General features: G+C 37.8%; 1 protein-coding gene across 1 annotated transcript; it reads left to right on the plus strand.

Moving 5' to 3' along the window:
• The first annotated feature begins 7771 nt into the window (after positions 1 to 7771).
• LOC145950019 (uncharacterized) lies at positions 7772 to 9553 on the plus strand. The gene has a single exon (XM_083060931.1). It carries the CDS (start codon positions 7772 to 7774, stop codon positions 9551 to 9553), a length of 1782 nt encoding a protein of 593 aa, XP_082917057.1.
• The last annotated feature ends 15279 nt before the right edge of the window (positions 9554 to 24832 follow it).

Genomic DNA, 24832 nt, shown 5'->3' on the forward strand with positions numbered 1-24832 from the left:
TAAATCTAACGGTTGGATTTTCAAAATTTACATTTAATATAAAGTTATTGAGCGGTATAACACTTAGTAAAAGTTACACCGGTGTCGTTTGAACCCTCCTCCTCTCTCTCTCTCTCTATATATATATATATAATAGAATAATTATTTATTTTGTAAATACTTCACTTTCTTCATTCTTTCTCACATTCATTCTTATTTAAATATTTTTCTTTCATGGAAATGTGAGATTCATTTTCTTAACATGCAAAATATCTCTTAAAATTTTCATATCAAATGAATGATTTATTGTATCTTATAAACTATGTTGAAAATAAAAATAATAAATTAAAAGAGTTTAGAGATTAAGAAAATTTCTTAAAATGTTTTTTAAAGTTGTAATAAATAAATATTTTTATCATAAAATATATTTTTATATTAGATAATTAGTTTATGTTGTGTTGCAAGGTTTTATTTATTTATAATTTATTTTAAAAATATTGAAAAATTAAGTTAAAAGTAAAAAAAAAAAATTAAAAGAGATTAAAGATTATGAAAAATTCTATAAAAAAAATATTGTCATTGAAAAAAAAATAATTACAAATATTTTTTGTTAAAAAAATTGATTCTATAAACATTCTCGAAAAATGTTATATGGAGAGGATCAATAGTCATACATCTTAATTGACGAATATAATCATAAATTATAAGGTCAAGGTTATCTGAACAATAAACACGAACAATAAACACATTATTGAAGACAAAAAGGTTGTAGCTAGTAGTTTATTCTTCATACAATTTCAATGGAAAACGTGTTTATATATGTATGAAGAATTAGCCCAAATGAATATATTTAATAAGGAAAAGAAAAAAAAAAGTTGACACCCCAAAATGCTAAACTACACCTTGGAAGAGGAAAAAAACTAACAGAAAAAAGTGATAGATTAATAGGTATATGATGTGATTAAAACTAAAAAAAAATTATAAAAAGGGGAAAATATGAGGTGTCAGTGAGGTATTTGAAATGGTTGAATGTTGAAATATCATCACCTATTTGGAGTTTGTTTGGTTTCCTATCAAGTCAATCAAAATTACATTCATTTTCTCAGTTCATATGAAAATATCTCTAGCTTCTGATTTTTAACAAATTTGACATGAATTTGGGAGCTGACATGAATCACAGAATAGTATCCAGACATATAATTAATAGTTTAAACTACGATTTTTAAGAGAATTTAGTAATAGGTTAGTTCATGACTTATAAGTTAGCTCAAGACTTGTAAAATAAATGTAAACTTATAAGTTAATTATTAAGTTAAGAGTTAAAAAATCGGAAGAAATATCTTACAATTTATAATTCAATGAATGAAATTTTCTCATCCATTTATCTTTCAGGCTTTTATCATGTTTTTGTTCGGTATAATTCCGGCCCAGTTTGATATTGATTTTGCAAGAAATACATGCAGACCAAATCATTTACTTTTGTTTCTTGTTGTCGTCTAAGATAAACAAACTTGTCAAAATTAAGTCATGACAAATTAAAGTGGGGGAACATTTAGCTTAAAATGCATTGTATCTTTTAAGGAAAATGATTGTTCCTCCGAAAAATATGTGTTGAATTCGTTTCAAAACATTAAAATAATAATTTAAATTATAAAATATTTAATTAAATAATTATTTTATAATAAATTTATTATAAAATATTAATATTTTAAAATTTCGGACAATGATTCAAACGATGATTCGGACTGTGTAGCATATCTCATCTTTTAATCTATAAAACAAGTTGTACCAAGATAAATAATTGATCAAAAACTTAAAATGTGACTTCATCATATTTACAATAATGTCCATTTTTTCTCGAGAGCTAACAGCCAAAAATTATTTTTGATATAATAAATATCTAAATTGCTAGTTGAATTAGGAAGACATTGTTATATTTGCGTCTAAAACTATCAAATTGTTAAATATGTCTAAAAATATAAATTCACAATAATTTTAGTTGGAAACTAAAAAATATGTGTGATTAAAGTGACAATATTAAAATATATTCAAAAATCAAAATGAGAATAAGTAATTAAATTTAAGAACTTATTTGATATTCTAGGAATTTATTTGACATTTTTTTAATTTTAAAAACTAATATGATAATGTCTTGCAAAATTAAGAAGTAAGGTAAATGTTTAATGTGTTTTTTATATGTAGTTTGTATTTGGAATTATGTTAAATACGCACATTGCTCTTTAAAATTACATTGTATAATAGAAAGTTATGTGTACTAGCCTAGTCAAGTTGTGAACTCGTCCCTTATTAAGTTGTCAAACTCGATTAAAGGTTTATTAACTTGATTATGCAATAAACTCATTATTGCACGAAACATAGACATCAGAACATCACATTGGCCCAAAGAGGCTACGTCATCAGACAGATAAAAATACAATCTTGTCACTACGCTGCAATCACGAGGTAAAACCCTAAAATTGCCAATGTGTTGATAGAAAGTAAAAATCTTAAAATCATTAAGATACGTCTATTATGTATACGAGACATCTACACTATCAAATACTAACTTAAGTACCAGAGTTTCTTTTGCAGGTATCACCTCCATCTTGGAGTGGCCAACTTACGAACTAGTGGAGGTTCACCAATCTCATCAGAGAGATTGTCATTTATCCAATCTCACGTGAGAACACCATGCATGAATTACAAAGAATTGTTTCTGGTGTGATGGTCCTCTCTTAGATGAAAGGCATAATCAAACACCCGCATAACGAATCAAAAGCAGAATGAAACAGTTGAAAGTTGATAGTACACATCCATAGATAGAAACCATATACATAGCAAAATTTTCCCTTTTAAAGATCTATACTAATGAGCATGATATGTGATTTAAGTGTTTACAGAACTTTTATAGCGTAGAACAATTAGTGGTGCTATCTCCACGTAGTTCACACAAATTGAATACTTTGAACCTCTCTCAGTGCTAGCTTATGGGCCTTTTTGTATTTCTTATAGAGTTGGTGTTCCCTTTTTGTTTTGCACATACTAACCCAACACTTATGGGCTTATACGTTACAAGTTTAATTTCAGTGAGATTAAGTCTAACTGGGTTTTCTTTATCCGTTCTAAATTCCAATTAATATGTTATACTTTTTGTCCTGCTCAGAAACTAATTTTGTTTACTGAACCCTAAGTCTATGATTGTGTCTAGTTCGAGAAATTTTTACACCACGAGAATCAAATAATTAATATTTTTTAATTTATTTGTGTGATCTTATAAGCTCTCATAATATGATACTAATATTAAATTAATCATACATCATTATGTAAATAATGAGTGACGTAACATTACTACAACCCATAATACTATGCAGATAGAATGTGTCATTGTTTATGTAAAAACAAAATGTATCATTGTTATATAGTCCAAATAAATATAGAAATATAATACTAAATAAACTCAATATTTTTATATTAATATAGTTAAGCATGACGGCAGAGACGGATGTAGCTCCAATGAAGTGGCGGCACATGTCCCTACTAAATTTTTTATATCAATTATTTTCTTAATATATATTATAATAAAATATATTATTTATCATGTTAAAAATTAAGTATTTTATAGCTTTTTGTGTTTTATGTTGTAAAAAAAAGTTAAAATCAATATTTATTTTTGAAGTATATTTTTTATAAAAAAAAAAATATATCTTAGTGTAACTTGTTAACTTATTTTTTCTTAAAAATAAATAAATATAAGTTATTAAATATATATAAAGTTTGTTAAAATATATATATTTTTTTTAAAAAGTATGTTAATAATTCAACATACACCATGAGAGGTTATAGAGAGAGAATATATATAGTGAATGAGAGGTTTTTTATACGAGTATTAGAAATATGCATTTCAATCATTAAATTAAAATAAACCGGTGAGATTAAAATTATCACCTTCCCCTTTCTTCTAACCACTCTAAAGTTTGCGGTAACCAAACCAAAAGAACCTTAAATTCCCAAACATTCTACATTATACTTGAGAGGCTTTTCTCTCCACGTAACCTTGTTGCCTCTGATTGTCACTATATGTAGTGATGATTAATATAACTAGAACAACTCAATTCATGAACACTGATATGTGGAGCCATAAATTAATTTTGCTACACTTAATTCAACTTCGAAACATAATTAAACATTGATGCAGAGATATTTTTTGGGATGAGGGTTCGTAATTGTTGGAAATCATTGTAGACATCTGCGTCACTACATTTTGAAATGATTCAAATTATATTTGGAGAGAAAAAAAGACACCAAAAGAGGAGGTTGAGTAATGTTAACAAAAAATTCATTATTTTTAAAAAATGAAATAGTAGTAAAATTGTAAAAGTGTAGATAAAAGAGTAGATTAGAAGAATATAAAGTATTTAATTTAATATTGATTTATCTTAACAACTAAGATTATAGTTCTTGATCAAATTTGATCAAAATTCTACTATTTTTTTTATCAAAATACTAGTATTGTTTCATAGACTGTTTTTGGCACAATTTAAGTATATTTTAACTTGTCAAACAACTATTTAAGTATTATTCAATACAAAGTATCTCTAGACTTCAAATAACAAAGTATTATTTTACAGACAAGTCTCTATAGGCTCAAACAACCTAGTATTCTTTTACGGTCAAGTTTCTCTAAGTTTAAAGCAATAACACAAAGTTAAAGATGATTGGGTTTTTTGTACAAGGTTTATACACGAAAAAAACGAACGTAATTTTTACCATGTGTGTTCTATTTTTTCCATGATTCTTCAAACTTTCTTATATAGGTGCTTTAGTGAAGATGACCATTGCAAATCTTTGAGTGTCTCTCATAAATTTGCTTTGTTGATCTTCAATGTTTGTTCCTTGTGGAGAAAAATGTTTGTTGGTGTATTAATTATTTGCATTAAATTCATTCACCAAACTGTCATTTCTTATCTGATAAAAGAAGTTAATTATCACCTTTAAGGTACCAAATGAGTGGAGTCATGTGTGTGTTAGTGAAAAACAACTTTTTTTAAGAAATTTTTTATTTAAGGGATCTGTTTATCTTTTTCTAATGAAAAGATTCTATTATTATGGGTACCAATTATTTTACTTTAATCTGTTAAGGAATCATGTACATATAAATTAATTTAGTTATGAGACATCATAAATGATATGAATTCAAAATAAATGTCTTACAAATGAAGTATTTTGTCTGTTAGACTTTTTATGTCAAAATAACTAATCATCTTAGTGCAATTGTCTTAAACTCATATGCCTTAATGAATGATCTGAAAAAAATTTATCTAGAAAAATGCCTATGTTTGTTATCAATAAAACTTATGACTCGAGAGATCTAAGATTGTCATTCAAACCAAAGATGAGTCTTTCTTCTCATATTTAGAGCCATCGATCCTATGATGTGAACGAAACAAATACATTTGGTTGGAACCGCACATAGCACCACGAAGGCATGCATAGTGTGACTGTGATTTTTGCATAATGCAAATCACAAAAATTGTCTCATTCACCTGAAAATCAACCAACACAAACATGGGATTACAACATTTCATACAAACACCCCATCTACAACTCAAATCCAAGTTCAAATCACACATGCAACAAAATATATATCAATTCCACTAAATTCTTCTCTTGTAAACCAAAATCCTAAGGTCCAACAACCCCAAGCCAGATCATGCAATTCACCCATGCAATTGCAACCAAATCAATGCATTTAGTTCCAACTTACTACAAGAGGTGGTCTAGATTCTCTTACCTCACAATCAATTTGAAAAAGAGGAAAAAGGAAGTAGAAAACTCTGAGTTTTGGGGAAGCTCCACACAAAACCACAAACTTGATTCTTAGCAATGATCTTCACACACTAAAGGAACCTAGAAGGAATAAGAGACGAAGAAAGCTTCAAAAATTAGTGTCTCTCTCTAGAAGTTTCTCTCTAGGTCTTAAAAAACATTAACTTATGAGATTCAGTTCTCAACAAAAAATTTATATACTTCCCTTCTTTATGATCAATTGAACCTCTAACTAGAAACCCTCAAAATTAACTAGATTTTTGAGAGTTTTTAAACTCTCAAAGCTCCACAACATACATTAAGCACTAGATACATAATTATTGCTAAAAATCAATAATTAAAAACTTAGCGTGTTACACATGAAATCCCAATTATTATTATTTTTTTGTGAAAGTGAAATTCACAAGTATATTACAATTGTGAGCTAGTAAAGAAAAAAAGATATAATAATTAAAAGGGTAAATATTAAAGTAAGTTATAAAACAATGGCTTGACCAGAAACTGAATAAAATAAATAAATAAAGGTGTACATCATTCAATTCTTTACTTTTGTACGTTTGTGACTTTGGGTGCCTTTGCACCAATATCCGGATTGAAATTTGTTGATATAAGAATATAACAATGCACATTACAAATTGGGATTACAACTATCTTGCTAAAAGAAATAGGTTTAGACAAAAGCATCTAATTATATACATTACAAATAGGTATATCAATATGGACAACAAAGTAATTTTAATGTTAATAGTATAATATTTCAATGCAATTTGGATTGGGTCGATTCTCACATGCATTATAGAAATCAAACCTAATAAAAACTTTTTTTTACAGTTTTTTTTTGTTTTTCAATTTGCATTTTTTTCCGATTTTTTTTTATTTAATTTTTTGGATTAGTTGGTGTGGTTGACATTAAATTGGTTCGGTTGGTGAATATCCTTATTATGGAGACCCTTGACATGATTTATATATTTGTCATCGATCTTACAATCAATGATAGTTTACAAAATAACATTTTTTTTTATTCTTTTTGAGCGCAAATGAGAAAAGAAAAGAAGTTATTTGAATGCAAAAATTATAGTTTCTCACAATGTTATAATTTTTTTTATAAGTATTCTGGTTTATTTAAATATAACATTTTATGCCTTTTAGTGAAAAGACAACTCTTCAAAGAAATATGTATCATGAGTTTTGATGAGAAAACTCATCCTTCCATAAAAGAACACCCACTTTTATAAAAGGATAAAACAATTTATATTTGCATTTTTTTTCATAAATATACACGTATTTTCACGGAAGAATTCACATTTTTAAAAAAGAGATATAACCTTTCATACTTTTACGTTGTCATGAATAAAAACACAGTTTTATAAAATGATACATTTCATTAACTATACCGTATGGGGGCCGATCTGACCGAATACCCGACCCCTCGAATACTCGGGCTGAACACCCGACCCTCCGAATACTCGGGCCGAACACCCGACCCCTCGAACACTTGGACCGGATACCCTCAAACACTTGACCGAATACCCTAACATACCGATCACCCGAGTATTCGAACGGAGTACGTCGGTATGCTCGGCCAAAACCATGTGTTGGCCCCAAGATGATTCCAAAGAGCTTAATTAACGTAATGCATTGGATTAGCCCCCTAATTTCCCGGGGCCCAGTCCCTAATCACGGCCCAATAAGAAGTCCTATAAATAGAGTCCCAACGAGGTACGTAACTAACTTTCAACTACCGCATTTATTACGCCGAGCACTTACTTGAGCGTTGGAGTGTCTTTACAGGCACACCCCCCACATCGGACTACCCGGATAGGAACGAGAAGACCGAGACCTAAGATCCGACCCGTTACAACAAGGATAATTGACGTGTGTTTCCTAACACAGGAACATTTGGCACCCACCGTGGGGCACGAGAGACGTTTTCAGCCCCTTTTTACTCTACGACTGAGACCGAGATATGGTAACAACGCGCAAAGGACAATCGACAACGACACACCCAATTCCTAACCCCGAAACCAACCCCGTCATGAACAACCAAGAGCGCTACCCGTACGGGATGCCTCGGACCCAACCGGAACCTGTGATACAGCAAGTCCAGCCGAACACCAGTCAAACTCAACCGAACTTTCAAGACGACTTGCGAGCACTTCGCGAGGAAATGGCGACCATCCAAAGGCAAAGAGAAGCCGACGCCCGAGAGCTGTCCGAGCTACGCCGGCAGAACGCCGAGCTCTGGCATCTGAACCGAACATACGTGCCGTCCACTCCCACACTCGTGGAAGAGTCCGCCTATCACGCCCCAACAGACCAGGTCACCCGAACCCCAGTCACTTCTTTGATAGCCAACAAGGCCGACACCACCGTTCACTCCCTAAGGCATCCTTTTTCCAGAAGAATCATGGAGGCAACACTGCTGGACCATTGGAAGAGCATGCCAATTGAGAAGTACGACGGATCCTCCGATCCAGAAGAGCACTTGAATGTTTTCTTGACTCAAGCAACTCTCTCCACTCAAGACGACTCGGCTCTGTGCCGAATATTCCCCACGTCTCTGAAAGGAAGGGCCCTGGTTTGGTTCACAAGGTTACCGGGCTCTTCCATTGACTCGTTCAACGAACTGACTTCCCAATTCACTCTCCAGTTCGCAACGAGCAAGCCGTACAGGACGACCTCACTAGCCTTAGCGGGGGTTCGTCAAGAGAAAAAAGAGAGTCTGAGGACTTTCATGGACCGGTTTAATAAAATCGCAATGGAAATCGGCGACCTCAACCCTGCCGTGGCAATGGACCGGCTGAGCACGGCACTCAGGCCCGGACCCTTCGTAAACAGTTTGTGCAAAAAATCGCCGTCGGATATTAATGACCTCCGACGCCGAGCAGAAAAATACATGCAAATGGAGGAGTTGGCAGAGACCCGGAATCAGGCCAGAGCCGAGGAGGGTTATAGCCGAAAAGAACCCGGACGAGAACCAGTGAGGAAGACCAACGCCGAACCCCTAAACACCCGCCCTCCGAGAGGACCCCGCTATACAGCGTATACTCCCCTCAATACAAGCAGGGTCAAAGTAATGGAGCAGGCTCTTGCGTCAGAAATCCTGGCGATGCCGAAAAGAGCGAACACGCCCCCGAGAGCCGACAAGGCAAAGAATTGCCGATTCCACCGAAACCGGGGGCACTCCACCGAAGAGTGTTCGGCATTGAAAGACAAGATCGAGGACCTCATCAAACAGGGTCACCTCAAAAGCTTTACCACCTCCCAAGACCGCGGGTCAAGGGAAAGAGAGCATTTTCGCGAAGCTCGTCCACCGAGGGACCGACGCCGCCGATCCCGTTCGGCTGAACGCCGAGACCGATCACAGCGTCCCAGGGAAGACAATGACCGAACACAGAAGGTGATCAATACAATAACAGGTGGTTTCGCCGGAGGCGGTTCCTCCTCTTCAGCACGAAAGCGACACCTCCGTGCTATCCGATCAGTGAATAATGTGAACCAGCCAAGAATGCCAAAGATGCCACCCATCACTTTTACTGACCGAGATTTTCGTGGCGCCGATCCTGTACAAGACGATCCCATGGTAATTTCGGTCGAAATGCATAACTGCATCGTGAAGAAGACGTTAGTCGATCAGGGGAGCTCGACCGACATCTTATATTGGAACACGTTCGTGCAACTAGGAATTCCAGAAGAAAGCCTAGAACCATATCACGAACCGTTGGTAGGTTTTCTGGTGAAAGAGTAATGACGAGGGGGTGCATCGACTTGTACACTCGCTTCGGCTTCGACCAAAAGTCTTCCCGAGAAATCAAAATTCGTTACATCGTTGTGCATGCGAACACATCCTACAATGTCCTGCTCGGCCGACCCTCCATCAACGCACTCCGAGCCATCGTCTCGACCCCTCATCTGTGCATGAAGTTCCCGTCGAGAGATGGACAGGTAATAACCGTTCATGCCGACCAGAAGACAGCAAGAGAATGCTATCTCTCTAGCCTAAAGGTCCGTCCCGTATCCGACCCCCCGCCAACGTCAGGCGTAAATGTAATAAGACAGATGACAGAGGGCTTGGATCTCGACCCACTCCTGGGTGAGGAGGATCGAATCGAGCCAGCCGAAGACCTTGTTCCTTTCCAACTCGGGCAAACACCCGAACAGGTCTCACACATAGGATCTCAGCTGAACGAAAATGATTCGAACCAGGTGAAGCGAGCGGTTCAAGACAATAGAGACTTGTTTGCATGGAAGGCGTCGGATATGCCGGGAATAGACCCTAGATTCCTGTGTCACCGACTAGCAGTATGTAGAGACGCTTGGTCGATCGCACAGAAGAAAAGAAAAATGGGCGACGAAAAGAGAAAGGCAGCCGATGCCGAGGTGAAAAAATTGTTGCAAGCAAAGTTCATCAGAGAGGTCACTTACACGACTTGGCTAGCCAACGTAGTATTAGTCAGAAAAAGCAATGGGAAGTGGAGAAAGTGCACCGACTATACCGACCTCAATAAGGCCTGCCCCAAGGATGCTTACCCACTCCCTTGTATCGACCGACTAGTTGACGGAGCGTCCGGACACTCAATTTTCAGCTTCTTGGATGCGTATTCCGGTTACAACCAAATAAGGATGCACTTGGCCGACGAGGAGAAGACGACGTTCATAACCGAGAGCGCCAACTTTTGTTATAAAGTGATGCCGTTTGGGTTGAAGAACGCCGGAGCGACCTACCAGAGGTTGATGGACAAGGTGTTTCAGGGTCAAATCGGCCGAAACATCGAAATATACGTGGATGATATGGTAGTCAAGTCCAACTCTCTGTCCGGACACTTAGCCGACTTAGCCGAAATCTTCGGTGAGCTCCGCAAGCACAACATGAGACTCAACATCGAAAAGTGCACCTTCGGGGTCAAAGGAGGCAAATTCCTAGGTTTCATGCTATCCGCGAGAGGCATAGAAGCGAACCGAGACAGATGCCAGGCCGGGCTAGACATGCGAAGCCCGAGCAACCTCAAGGAACTGCAGCGCCTTTCGGAAAGGTTGGTCGCCCTATCCCGATTCCTCCCACGGCTAGGCGACAAGATCAGTCCGATGACAAAGCTCCTGCGAAAGGCTTCGGCCTTCTCATGGGATGGACAGTGCGAAGCCGCCTTCGCGACGTTGAAGACAACCCTGGCAACCCCGCCGACCCTCACGAAGCCTGATCCTCTGAGTCCGCTACTTGTGTACTTGGCCGTGTCCGAGGAGGCGATCAGCTCGGTTCTGGTGCAAGAAAAGGAAGGCACCCAGGCTCCTATATATTTTATCAGCCGATAGCTGCAAGATTCTGAAACCCGATACCAATTGTTAGAAAAGGTGGCACTCAGTTTAGTACATGCTTCCCGACGCCTACGTCATTACTTCCAAAGCCACCGACTTATCGTGCATACCGACTGTCCAATCGCTAAGGTATTAAGCAAACCCGAACTCGCCGGAAGGATGATGGCTTGGTCAATGGAACTCTCGCAATTTGATATTACCTTTAAGCCGAGGGGACCGATCAAGGCCCAATGCTTGGCCGACTTCATAAACGAACTTCACCCTCACGGCCAATTTGAACAACAGTGGTGGATCCTCCATGTAGACGGATCCTCAAACAACCAAGGGAGCGGGGCAGGGGTCATCTTAGAAGGCCCGAGAGGGATAACTTTAGAGCAATCTTTGCGCTTCCGGTTCAAGGCTTCAAATAACCAAGCCGAGTACGAGGCCCTATTGGCCGGATTGAGATTGGCCGAGGACATGGGTGCATCAAGAATCAAGTGCCGCTCAGATTCCAAAGTAGTGGCCGAGCAAGTGGGCGAAAATTTTCAAGTAAAGGACCACACGATGTTGAGATACTATCATGCCTATCAAAAATTGAAGGCGAATTTCCAGGAGGTGCTGGTCGAACACATCCCCCGCGAAGACAATACCCGGGCCGACCAGTTGGCTAGGTTGGCCGCAACCAAAAAGCCGGGTCACTTGAGAACGATCATTCAACAAGAGATCGACCACCCCAGCGTCGAAGCCGAGATGGTAGCAAATGTGGACGCCGAGCTAGCCGATCATGACAACCCCCCTGATTGGCGGGACGAACTAAAGGCATACCTCACCGGCAGAATCGCACCCACCGAGCCGGCCGAGGCCAAGCGATTAAGAACCCAAGCCAGTAGATACGTGGTCATCGCCGGCCAGCTATACAAACGCGATTTCTCTACCCCACTACTCAAGTGCCTAAATCCCGCCGAGGCTGACTATGTGACGAGAGAAGTGCATGAGGGTATATGCGGACTACATTCGGGGGCAAGGACGACCGTCTCTAAACTTCTACGAGCCGGGTACTATTGGCCGACCATGAACACCGACTGTGCAGCGTTCATAAAGAGATGCCAGCCATGCCAGAAACATGGCAACTTGATCCACCAACCGGCCGAGCAGTTACATTGCATTCCCCCGGCCTGGCCGTTCGCCACGTGGGGGGCCGACATACTCGGGCCATTCCCACTTGCCAAGGGACAATGCAAGTTCCTCATTGTTGCCGTCGACCTATTCACCAAATGGATTGAAGCCGAGCCGTTGGCATGCATTTCTGCTCATCAAGTCCAGAAATTTCTATGGAGGAACATCATTACTCGGTTTGGCGTCCTGCACACTCTGGTGACCGACAACGGCCTTCAATTTACTGACCGGAAACTAAATGAATTCCTGAACGGCTTGGGCGTACAACATAAGGTCACCTCGGTCGAACACCCGCAAACGAATGGTCAGGCCGAGTCGGCCAACAAAGTCATCTTGGTAGAGTTGAAGAAACGCCTGGGAGAAGCAAAAGGGGCATGGGCCGAGCAGTTACCCGAAGTGCTATGGGCTTACCGATGCACCCCCCAGTCGACCACACAAGAAACTCCTTTTCGCCTAGTCTATGGATCCGATGCAATGATCCCAGTAGAAATTGGAGAACCTTCATTCCGCCGAGCCCACTACGATGAGTCGAACAACGAAGCCGAGCTTCGGGCAAACCTGGATAGCGTGGAAGAGATTCGAGACCGAGCACAAGTTGTGGCCGAGGCCACCAAACAACGTTACAAAAGAAGATTTGACAGCCGGGTAAAACCTAGAGAATTCCGCGAAGGCGATCTCATTTGGAGAGCCACAGGCGAGGCAAGGAAAGATCCGAGACAAGGGAAACTCGCCCCAAATTGGGACGGCCCTTTCCGAATCCGACACAACCTGAATAACGGAGTGTACAAGCTGGAACCCCTATCGGGAGAACCAATTCCGAGAACTTGGAATTCCTCTCATTTGAAAATGTATTACAGCTGATGTAACAGTGCACTCTTTTCCTTAGCCGACTCTTTTTTCCCTAAGGAGGGTTTTGGGTCGGCGAGGTTTTTAACGAGGCACTTCATTAATAAAAGTTTCAAAATCATTATATCGTTTGCAATTTCATTGTATGCCCAGGTCGAGCACTACGCATCAAAGCAGTGAAACCGACCAACGTTCAGTCGACGACGAAAAACGCATTTGTGCCCCAGGCCGAGCACTACGCACAACGCGTACCAAACCCCGAGCAATCCTCGGTCAAGTTTGAAACGTGCACTCGTACCCCAGGTTTCCCTCCCGAGTACCCTCCTCGGCTAAGGATGTGCCTGGGTCGAGCACCATATCGACGGCGACGACACCGACCAACGTTCAGTCGACGACGAAAAACGCACTTGTGCCCCAGGCCGAGCACTACGCACAACGCGTACCAAACCCCGAGCAATCCTCGGTCAAGTTTGAAACGTGCACTCGCACCCCAGGTTTCCCTCCCGAGTACCCTCCTCGGCTAAGGATGTGCCTGGGCCGAGCACCATATCGACGGCGACGACACCGACCAACGTTCAGTCGACGACGAAAAACGCACTCGTGCCCCAGGCCGAGCACTACGCACAACGCGTACCAAACCCTGAGCAATCCTCGGTCAAGTTTGAAACGTGCACTTGCACCCCAGGTTTCCCTCCCGAGTACCCTCCTCGGCTAAGGATGTGCCTGGGCCGAGCGCCATATCGACGGCGACGACACCGACCAACGTTCGGTCGACGACGAAAAACGCACTCGTGCCCCAGGCCGAGCACTACGCACAACACGTACTAAACCCCGAGCAATCCTCGTAGGAACACAAGCCGAAGCTTCGACGACCCAGAAACCGAACACACTCGTATAAACAAACACAACGCGCGTCGAACACCGTCATAAATCACAAAATCTAACCTCTCGGCCACACACACAACTCGGTTTATAATCATTGAACACTTGTAAACACGGAAAGTCAACATTCAATTAAGTACAAGTATTGCCGACCACAGCGGCTACTTACAAAAAATATATCTACCGGCGCCAATGGCCGTTACAAAAAGGCATTAACGGCCCGGTTACAAAAAGCAAGCAAACCTACTCTACCAGAATCGGTTCCTACACTGCGGCCGAGACGTCCGGATTACCATCACCTACCACGTCTATAATTGGGTCATCCTCCTCTGTAGACGGAGGTACCGGCGCATGCGTAGAGATGCCTCGGTGGGGAGCCTCGTCATCAGGGCTGGCTCCCTTCGGGAACTCGGCATAACTGATGTACTTACCCCCGTAAAAATCTCGGCCGACGTCAAAGTTAAAGTCAACCGGGATCTCGCAGAAGTACTGAGCTTATCGAACCGCTTGATGGAATCCCGCATCATGTTGTTCGAGGATCTTTTCGGTGGCCTCGGCTTTGAGTTTGGTATGCGCCTCAGTCAACCGAGCAATCTCAGTCGCCGCAGCCGCGGCCTCAACTTTCATCCTCTGCACCGACAACTTCAAGTCGTCGGCCTCCCTCCTATAGCCATCGGCCGATCTCTTTAGTTCGTCGACTGACTCCGTGACTTTAGCATTTGCAGCCAAGGCCTCCTTCACTGTTGCCTCGGCCTCCTTCAACCGGGTCTGAAGCCGCTCAGTCGAGACCGCCGACCTCATAATCACGTGCTTGGCTACCAGCGAAGTCCGCACGTCGAGCTCGCAAAAGAGCTTGTACTCGGCCTCCATAGACATACCCTCCAAGTACTGGAGCCCCCCTCCGGTAGCGAGGTCAGGGCTAACCAAGTTCTCAGACTGGACGGCCGGGGCCAAAAAATTTGACCCTGCAACAACAGCCGGGATAGCAAACCCCCCACATCCGGACTGTTCCAGCGTTATCTATTTTTGGCGCTTGGAGGAGGTGCCCGGCTGATCGGTTTCCACGTTCGGGTCGGTCTGACGTGGCCGAGAGGTCCCGGTCCTCTTTCTCTGGTCGGCCAAGGGAATTATTATAGGCGAGGGCTTATCCCTCGCAATCCTTAGTCCCGACTTCGCCGGTGGCACCTTCCCACTGGCCTTAGCATCCTTGGCTCTCTTGGCGAGCATGGCGGTCACGTCGAGGTCCCCTCCGGCCATCAGTCCTGCAACGAAAGAAGTTTTAACATCAATTCAAAACACTGCTACACTACCGAAGCCTAAAACACATACCTAGCAAGGTGATCTCGAAGTGAGACGTCTCGAATACGTCCAAAAGGCCTCGGACAGGTAGGCCCTTCGGCAAATTATTAAGAAGCTCCACAATTTCTTTATCCTCGGCGGGGAGCTTGGAAAAAGGTATAGCTTCGAAGCGCGTCGGCTGCCTCATCCAATAGAAGGGGAATAACGGATTGTCCTCCCGGTCGAAGAAGCAATTTCTCAGATCCGAACCCCAACGAACCTTAAAGAACCCACTCTTAAACCCCTTATAAGAGGAGGTGAATGCTCGGAGAAATCCACGCTTCGGCACTCGAGCTAACGACACCCATTTCACCGGCTTGCTCGGCCGGCAAATGTAATAATAGAGGAAGGCAAGGGGTCGAGGTGTTAGACCGAGGCATAAGCACAGATTACGGAACGCTTGCATAGCTGCCCAAGCATTAGGGTGTAGCTGGGTCGGCGCCACGTTCAAAGCACGGAGGACCCCCATCTGGAAATCATCGAAGGGCAATGTCACGCTAAGATCCTCAAACCAACACATATAGGCGTAGAAATAGTCGTCCTCATCGGACCCCCGCTCCAAGAACACGAAATCGGTGTTCGGCCCATCGTCCTCGCACGCCTCGGCAAGCAACGAGAACTCGTCCTCCCCGCTCCCAAAACATTTCTCTAAAGACACGAAAGTATCCAACAACTCTTGGTCGGACAACTTTGAAAAGTACACACCGACCTCTCCGTCCACCCATTCATACCCGGCCATCTCCACCGTGCCGTAATCAATCTTCACCTTTGGCTGAGTCCTCGGAACGGCCACGGCTTTGCCCCGACCATCACCAACCACTACCAGAGCATCTTCGATCGCCTCGGCATGAGTCACCCTGGCCGGAACACTTTGTTCGTTGACCCGTCCGAAACCCCTATCATCCACCTCGGTGGCTCGTGCTAAGGCCACGGCCAATGTCAACGGGGGTGATACTTCTATCACTTCGTCCCCACTATCCTCCTGCTCGGCAAAATCGGAAGGAAATACCACTTCACATTGTAAGGGAGGCAACCGTGATATTTCACTTGAACCCGATTCCTCTCGATCAGACGAACGGCCCGACGCCTCCGAAGATGTGCAAGTCCTACCCGAGGAATAATCCTTGTCCATTTATTAAGCAGAATAAAGAATACAAAATTTACCTTTGATCGGTTTGCTCGATTACTTCTGAAGTCGAGAGCGGTCGGAAAATTTACAGCATGTAAATTCACCAGCAACCCCCCCTATTTATAGGCAAGGTGAATGGGGGAGGTGAAAAGGCGTCCCGACATCCCAATCGTTCGATTTAGGTCATCCAACGGTCCAGATTTAGTAACCGTTGGACCCGTAACCGCTAGGGCTAACCTGGCAGGGCACATCCGCCGAGACCTCGGCGCAAAACCTAATGCCTTGGAACCTCGGCTTAGACTTCGTCCATCGAGGTCCTCGACATATCCCCATCCCTAAACCTTCGCCTACATCAAACTTGCGTGATGTCAGAGGCCTCGGCCATATTTATCTCCGCATGAGATCATGATACTCTCTCCCACGCGTCAGAGGGTTCGGCCTAAGATCTCTCTTACGTGATGTCAGAGGTCTCGGCCTACGTTTATCAGCATGGAATCACGATATTCACTTCACGCGTCAGAGGGATCGATCTAACTCCCCCTCACGTGGTCAGAGGTCTCGGCCTAAGTCTCAATCACCCGAGGCCCTGACCCAAGCTATGTCATGCCGAGACTTATCAAAACCACCCCTGCCTCTCCGGCGACGACCAGAATGTCACACGGTTCTTACCGTCTTCGTCTTTCACATCCTCAACGCTACGGGGGTTGTATACCGTATGGGGGCCGATCTGACCGAATACCCGACCCCTCGAATACTCGGGCCGAACACCCGACCCTCCGAATACTCGGGCCGAACACCCGACCCCTCGAACACTTGGACCGGATACCCTCAAACACTTGACCGAATACCCTAACATACCGATCACCCGAGTATTCGAACGGAGTACGTCGGTATGCTCGGCCAAAACCATGTGTCGGCCCCAAGATGATTCCAAAGAGCTTAATTAACGTAATGCATTGGATTAGCCCCCTAATTTCCCGGGGCCCAGTCCCTAATCACGGCCCAATAAGAAGTCCTATAAATAGAGTCCCAACGATGTACGTAACTAACTTTCAACTACCGCATTTATTACGCCGAGCACTTACTTGAGCGTTGAAGTGTCTTTGCAGGCACACCCCCCACATCGGACTACCCGGATAGGAACGAGAAGACCGAGAAGACCGAGACCTAAGATCCAACCCGTTACAACAAGGATAATTGACGTGTGTTTCCTAACACAGGAACATTAACTTTGAGAATCTTTCACATAATCATTCTAACACCTTTTTTTTATAAAATTATATTTATTATTGAAATGTTTTCTAATAGGAAATACAAAAAAAAAAAAAACGATTGTTGTTAAAAATATAAATTGAGGTAAAGAACCTATTCCACGTGAATTGACTCATTTATTTTGGAAATTAACAATTTTTTTGAAAATAAAGTAATTATTTTTTATAAAATTAAAGTTAAAGGGCAAAGTTAACATTTTAAAAAAGGTTGACATCAAAACCTTAAATGGATCATTCAAAAAAGAGTATATAGTATATGCATTGAGAGTGTAAAACCTTAATGTTGTAATTGGTGGTGAGAAAAAAAATAGATGAGAAATAAAGTGAAAAGAAAAAAAAGAGAGTAAAATAAAATTGTTTAATTTGAGAGAAATAGATAAGAAATGAAAAATAAATAATATTATAAAGTTGGTTAATTTGAATGAAGAAATACGTGATAAATTGTAATTAATAATAAAATTACTATTTTATCCCTCCCAAAAAAATTTAAAATTATTGTATATTAGAATATATAAATAACAAAATTTATTCAAATAATACCACTTTCAAGGGGTGGTGGTAAACAAGTTTATTCAAATACTACCTCTTCTTAGAAGTTGAGATGTTTATTTAAATAATTAAAAAATATAAAATATTTAAATTATGTAATTAATAAATGTCCATATATTAAATTATCAAAGAATTAATTTGAATTTCATATTTAATTAACTTCAGTTCAATAATATATTTAACATAATATTTATTAATTTGTAAAAAGAATTACCATTAAAAAAATCAAAATACAACAATAAAGTAGTAAAATAAACCAACTCATTCAAATAAAAAAGTCTTATTCGAATAAAATGAATTCCTTAATCAAATAGAAGTATTTTATTCAAATAAAAAACATTATATTTGAATAAAATGTCATTTATTTAAATAAAAACAATTATCTGAATAAAATTACATTTTATTCAAATAAATTTACAACATATCTTGAAAAAAATCAGTTATTTTAATAATATAAAAAAAAGGTAATCAAGGTATATCTTCAAATATATCAAGACCAACAAAGAATGTCCAATAACATGTCAAAATATACCAATTTTGGAACACAAATTAAACAAATAACTTCACCTAATAAAAACATAAATAGAACAAATCTAAAACAAACATATAACACTACCACACAACTATATATCATCTAAAAATGGCAAAAAAAAAAATGTAAAAAACGTAAAAGAAAACTTACGGGAATGTCAAACCAAAAGAGAGGCTACGTAAAAATTAAAATGAGGCAAATAGGAACTATTGAGACCACGAAGGAGGGGAGGGGAGAAAAGCCTTCAAAGAGGAATGAGAATATGTTGGTGAAAAATACAGATGCAATTATTAAGGGGTAGATACGAAAAAGTATTTTTATATCATAATTGTTTCACAACAGTGTTACTTTTATTGGAGAAATTTGTAAACACGGATTTCACGTGTAAATTTTTCACATGACAATTTTCTATCAAAATAAATTATACGTATTATTTCCTCTCACTTGTTTCTCTTCTTTCCTCACTATTTCTTTGATATTCCCACTCTAAGAAACATAGTGTAAATGGATATTTTGCTCTATATCCAATTACAAACTATGCTGTATTGTAAATTCATTGATTTTTGTATTAATATTACTTTGCAAGTTGTGTATAAAAATTATTTATGTTAAAAATGAAAAAAATGTAAAATTATTGAAATAATCATTAGTTGTAGTTATAAAATATTAGGCAAATTTGGCTATAGTATTTAAATAAAATAGTACATGAAAATATTGAATATATATATATATATATATATATATATATATATATATATATATATATATATATATATATATATATATATATATATATATCCTCATGCATGAGTTGATAAAAGCTGTAAAAAAAAACACCTAAGTAGCACTGATCAGTCTGTACTAAATTTAAAATAGTGGCAATTATAGCCGATAGTAATAATTATTATGTCTTTTTAAAATAATGAAAAAATATTTTTAAAATTTGACTCCATATAGTGTTGGCCTGACTCAAGTGGCATTGATGTTAGGGTTGATGCTTAAGCGTGGACGTTTTATTGACAATTTAGGGTATGTAAATATTAGTATTTCACATATCTTTTGGTGAAAAGATATAACCTTCAAAGACGTACGTATTCCATACTTTTGATAAGGAGACACATCTTTTTATTAAAAAAAAACTTATTTTCAAAATAGAAATGATAAATTTTTCGAAAAGTTTTGGTCGAAAAATCATTCAAATATTTAAAACTTTAAAATAATAAATTAAAAAATATTTTATTTAAAAAATTGTACAAATGTAAATGATTGAATAGTTTGAAACATTGATTAGAAACTCTGATTCAAAATGTATAGCACTACTGTTTTCAAAAAATATACAACCTTTCATACTTACACCTTTCATTAATAGACACAAACTTTTAATGAAATGATAAGTATTTTACTTATTTTGAAGATATCTCATAAATGATTATAATATGTTATTCATTATTAAATTATATTTATTATTGAGATATTTCTAATGGAAAATAAAAGACAATTAAAATTAAAAAATTATATATTGACGTGAACCTATTACCATGTATTAGCTCATTTATTTAGGAAAAGAAAAGTAATTTCGTCAAATTTATGGATTTTTTAAATAAAAATAAATTATTTTCTAAAACTAAAGCAAAACAGACATGGTCAAAATTGATCATTGTTAAAGGTTGACTTTAAATTGGTTTAATGTGCCATTCAAAGAAGAATAAATAATGTAATTACAACATGTAAACCGACTATTGTCATGGTTACTTTAAAAATTATATTTATTGTGACTTTCAATATAGAGTGATTTATACCGAAAATTAATAAAAATTAAACTCTTTAGATAATGTTACGATGGAAAAAAAATAGATAGTTTTCGCTATATATTTAAATAAAATAGTATAAAGAAAATGTTGTCACATAAAAATATTAATATTATAACAGTGCATCATGATCATTACACTTATATATTACAATTACCAGAAAAAAAATTATTTTTTACTGAAAAATTTATACTCGAAATATTAAATATACATATTATAATACGTGTATAATTAATTATAAACAATTAAAAACAACTTTACAATTGTATATAACCTATATACAATCATCCAATTTAAAGATATTATACAATCTTGAGTATTGATCAAGCACAACTATTACATGGGGATAACTCAAAACATCTAAAAGTATCATCATCCACCACATGGTCTCCACTACTCACTTTTGTCAACCTATTTTTTTTTTACTCTCATACAAAGTATGATCATCACAATTTATCTACATAAAAACAAATAAGAATAAGTTAGATTTTAAAAACATGCAAGTATGGGAAGAAATATCTATAATCGACATCATTATGTTAACCAGGCAATCACACCATAGGATTTGCTTCCCACAACAAATCGCCATGTTTGAAAGCTAAAACACCAAAGTAATCAAACATTTACCACAATCGTATAACATAACAATATGTTCATCCAATGCATATAAACAATAATAACAACTCACACTACATCATATGTATATTCAACAACTAATGCATCGTCACACATTTCACCTACAAAGATCTCCCAATGCACTTGAGTAGTATAAGTGACTCAATCTTACTATATCAACTTGGTTATCTCTATAATAGATAGACTCACCAACCAATCATCTCTATAATAGATAGATTTATGAACCCAATCTTTTTTATAATAGATAGACCCATTAACCTTATTATCTCGATAATAGATGGATCCATCAGCCCGATAATAAACTCATCAACCAAATTGGATTACCAATCCCAACAATATGATTTTCTTAGATTTTGCCACTTACATTAGAAAAAGTTTAGTTCCAACAAGCAGTTAAGGGGGTGTAACCCTCAATTCATGCTTTTACTCTTTATTGATTAAAGATTTAGAGGAAACTTAACAAAATTCATTCAATGAGGGATTTTTCAATAACTGGCCTCCTAGAGCGCCAAAACAAGGTCCCCTATATAAGTTCTTTATTTTTTTAAACAACACCATCCTTTCTAATCCTAAGTCAATCCAACATGTTTTAATGTTTGTAACATTCTCGGCATTAACACCTCAACATACATCATTTGTATACATTACCTTTGGTTAATGCATATAGAGATCACGTCATACCAATCAAATATAGCATATTAATGCTTAACAACTCATCAAACTATAGCATATCAATGCTTAACTATTCATCCAAGTATAACGTACCAATGCTTAACATTTTATTCAATAATAGCATACCAATGTTTATTCAACACTCCAACCATGCAATTTATATCATATTAATCATACATAGCATATCAATGTTCATCACCATTTCAACTACACAAATATAACATACCAATACTTATTATCATCATCATATATCATACAACAAGCAATATACACAAGTATTCTATTCATGTTCACCAAATTCACCCATCATACAACATGTATCAACATACAACTTATCAAAATAAATTATCGTACAATGACAACTTTCACATAAAATACCACATAGAGCTATAATAAGCCTAACAAGCTCATCCTTGTCTCATATGAAAAGACAATAAGATTATCTACAACTCTTATGAATACCTCAAACATTAATTTTATCATCTACTATACTAAAAATTATAAAATTTGTATCATTTTTTTACTAATCTTGGTAGCTTGACCTTTGCTTACTAAAAAAGTCATAACTCGAGTCTGCAACCTATTTTTTAGGTGATTCCAAAATCATTGAAAAGCTAACATCTAAGGCTACAACTTTCATGCGAACCTCATCAACTATTTTGATTCATACAGGAGCTATCGAGTCAATCACAGTGGTGACAATTTTGTCATTCTCGTGAGAGCTATGTTTTGCTATTACTCATGTTTTTCGACTTTGGCTTGCAAGGATCACGACTGTGAACATTAAGTCATGCTTGTAACCAATGTTGTTCTCAAATTTAGAACATTTTCCAACCTCAGACCATGCTAATCATGACCGTGACCATCGTGTCACGTCTATGATGATCGCCAAACATGAAATTATAAACATGAATCCCTCAACAACTTCTCTAATGAGTTTCAAACCACCCTAAACTCATACATGAACTCCAAAATCAAATCAAAACCATCAAACTCATGCATCCCATCAAAATTATTCTTAACATCATATACAACATGAAAACCAACTCAAATGCCACATGCATGTATTTAACCACAAGATACCAACAACTTTAGATTTTGTGTTCACCTTCCCTGGAAACCCCAACTTCACAACATATAATTCATTTAAATCCAAAAAATCAGTCACACAATTACATGTTTGACGATGATCCAACCACGTGCAATTCAAAATATAATAACAATTAAAGTTCTAAATTCCCTTACCTTGACTCCAAGCCAACTGAGAATGAAGAAAAGGAAGGCTCAAACTCCGAACAACAAAATCTTTGCACCAACTCACTATGATTCTCAACTTCAAGCTTCAAATCCATAGTACAACAATGATCCTCATGCACTAGAGAAATATAGGAAGAAGAATGAAAGATGAAGGTTTTTAGGAACCAAAGTTGTACCACCACCACTCTCAATACTTACAAAAATACTAAACCCCCACAATGTAGTATTATAAATTTTTCATCTTTAAGTGAAATAAATTCATTGTCACATATATTTAGTGAGTGATTTATTTTGATGACAGGAAACATAAAAGATTTCAATGTAAAAAATAAGGTTACAATAAAACAAGAAACAAAACTTGTAATAAATGGTTCTCATATAATTATTACGTCTATTTAGTTAAGTTAATTAACTCTGCCATTTATTAAAAAAAAAACTCATAAAAGATAACTTTAAAAAATGTATATTTCCATATATTTCTTGTGGTATCTTTCAAACATAATTATTACATCTGTTTAGTTAAGTTAATTAATTTTGCACCACAACACATTTATTTAAAAAAAAAAACTCATGAAGGACACATTTTAAAAAATGTATATTTCCATATATTTCTTGCAGTGTCCTCCAAGTGAGTACTCACTAGGGACAATCTTATACATGACGGTTTCTTATGAAGACAACTAATATTCTTGCACCACACTTTTGTAGTAGGATTGGGCAATAAATATTTCTTTGTGGTTTGACAAATGGCTCTCAGATGGCCTTATTTCTTAACATGTAGACCATGTCCACCTGCATGATGTTCACATGCGAGTAAGAGATATTTATAAGAATGTTGCTTGGGACTAGGATCAAGTGTTTACACAAATGTCCCGTTTACTATTGAACAAAACGTAAGCAGTCTTTTGTTGAATTCATCTTCTAATGATGTAATCATTAGGAGCTCTTGACATTAGGTTGTTGTTCAACCAAAACTGCTTATCGATGATTGTTTATAGGGTGTGCCATTTAGAGTTGAACATTTGAAAATGCCTCTTGGATTTAGACTTTAAAAGTTCTTGAAAATATCAGGCACTTCCTTTTTTTGTGTTACATATAGTTCCTTCCTACTAACTTATGTATGATTGAACGACATTTTTCTTTAAATGCTTATTGTGCATGTGTGGCCATTGAAGGAGTTTATCTCCCCGTACTTCATGACTATCACAAGTTTGCACATATTTAGTCTAAGCTAGACCTCACTTGGATATATATATGCACACACACAAAACAATAACAAAAACAATAAATAATAATTTTGATACAATCTTGTTGCTTAGAACTCATGCTAAAGGAGAAGGATGAAATTCTTTTTACTATTATTTGTTGAATGTTGTGGAGAGTCAAGGATGTGGAAATATTTCAACTAGTTTTTTTCCATTTGTTATTTTTTTATTTTATTTTTATTCACATTTGGATACATGAAAATACCATTAAATCAATCATACTAAAAAAATAAAATGTGTAGTTCAAATTTGAGAAAAAAATTGCTCATATATCATCCTCGTGTCATTCTCACGAGTAGAGATACATATTGTGTTCTTTTTTATATGGTCCTAAAAAAATTATACGCTAAGTTTTGAGAATATAAAATAGT

This window comes from Cajanus cajan, chromosome 7 (genome assembly GCF_000230855.2).
Source record: "Cajanus cajan strain Asha chromosome 7, NIPB_CcT2T_4, whole genome shotgun sequence".
In the NCBI taxonomy this organism is placed as follows: domain Eukaryota; kingdom Viridiplantae; phylum Streptophyta; class Magnoliopsida; order Fabales; family Fabaceae; genus Cajanus; species Cajanus cajan.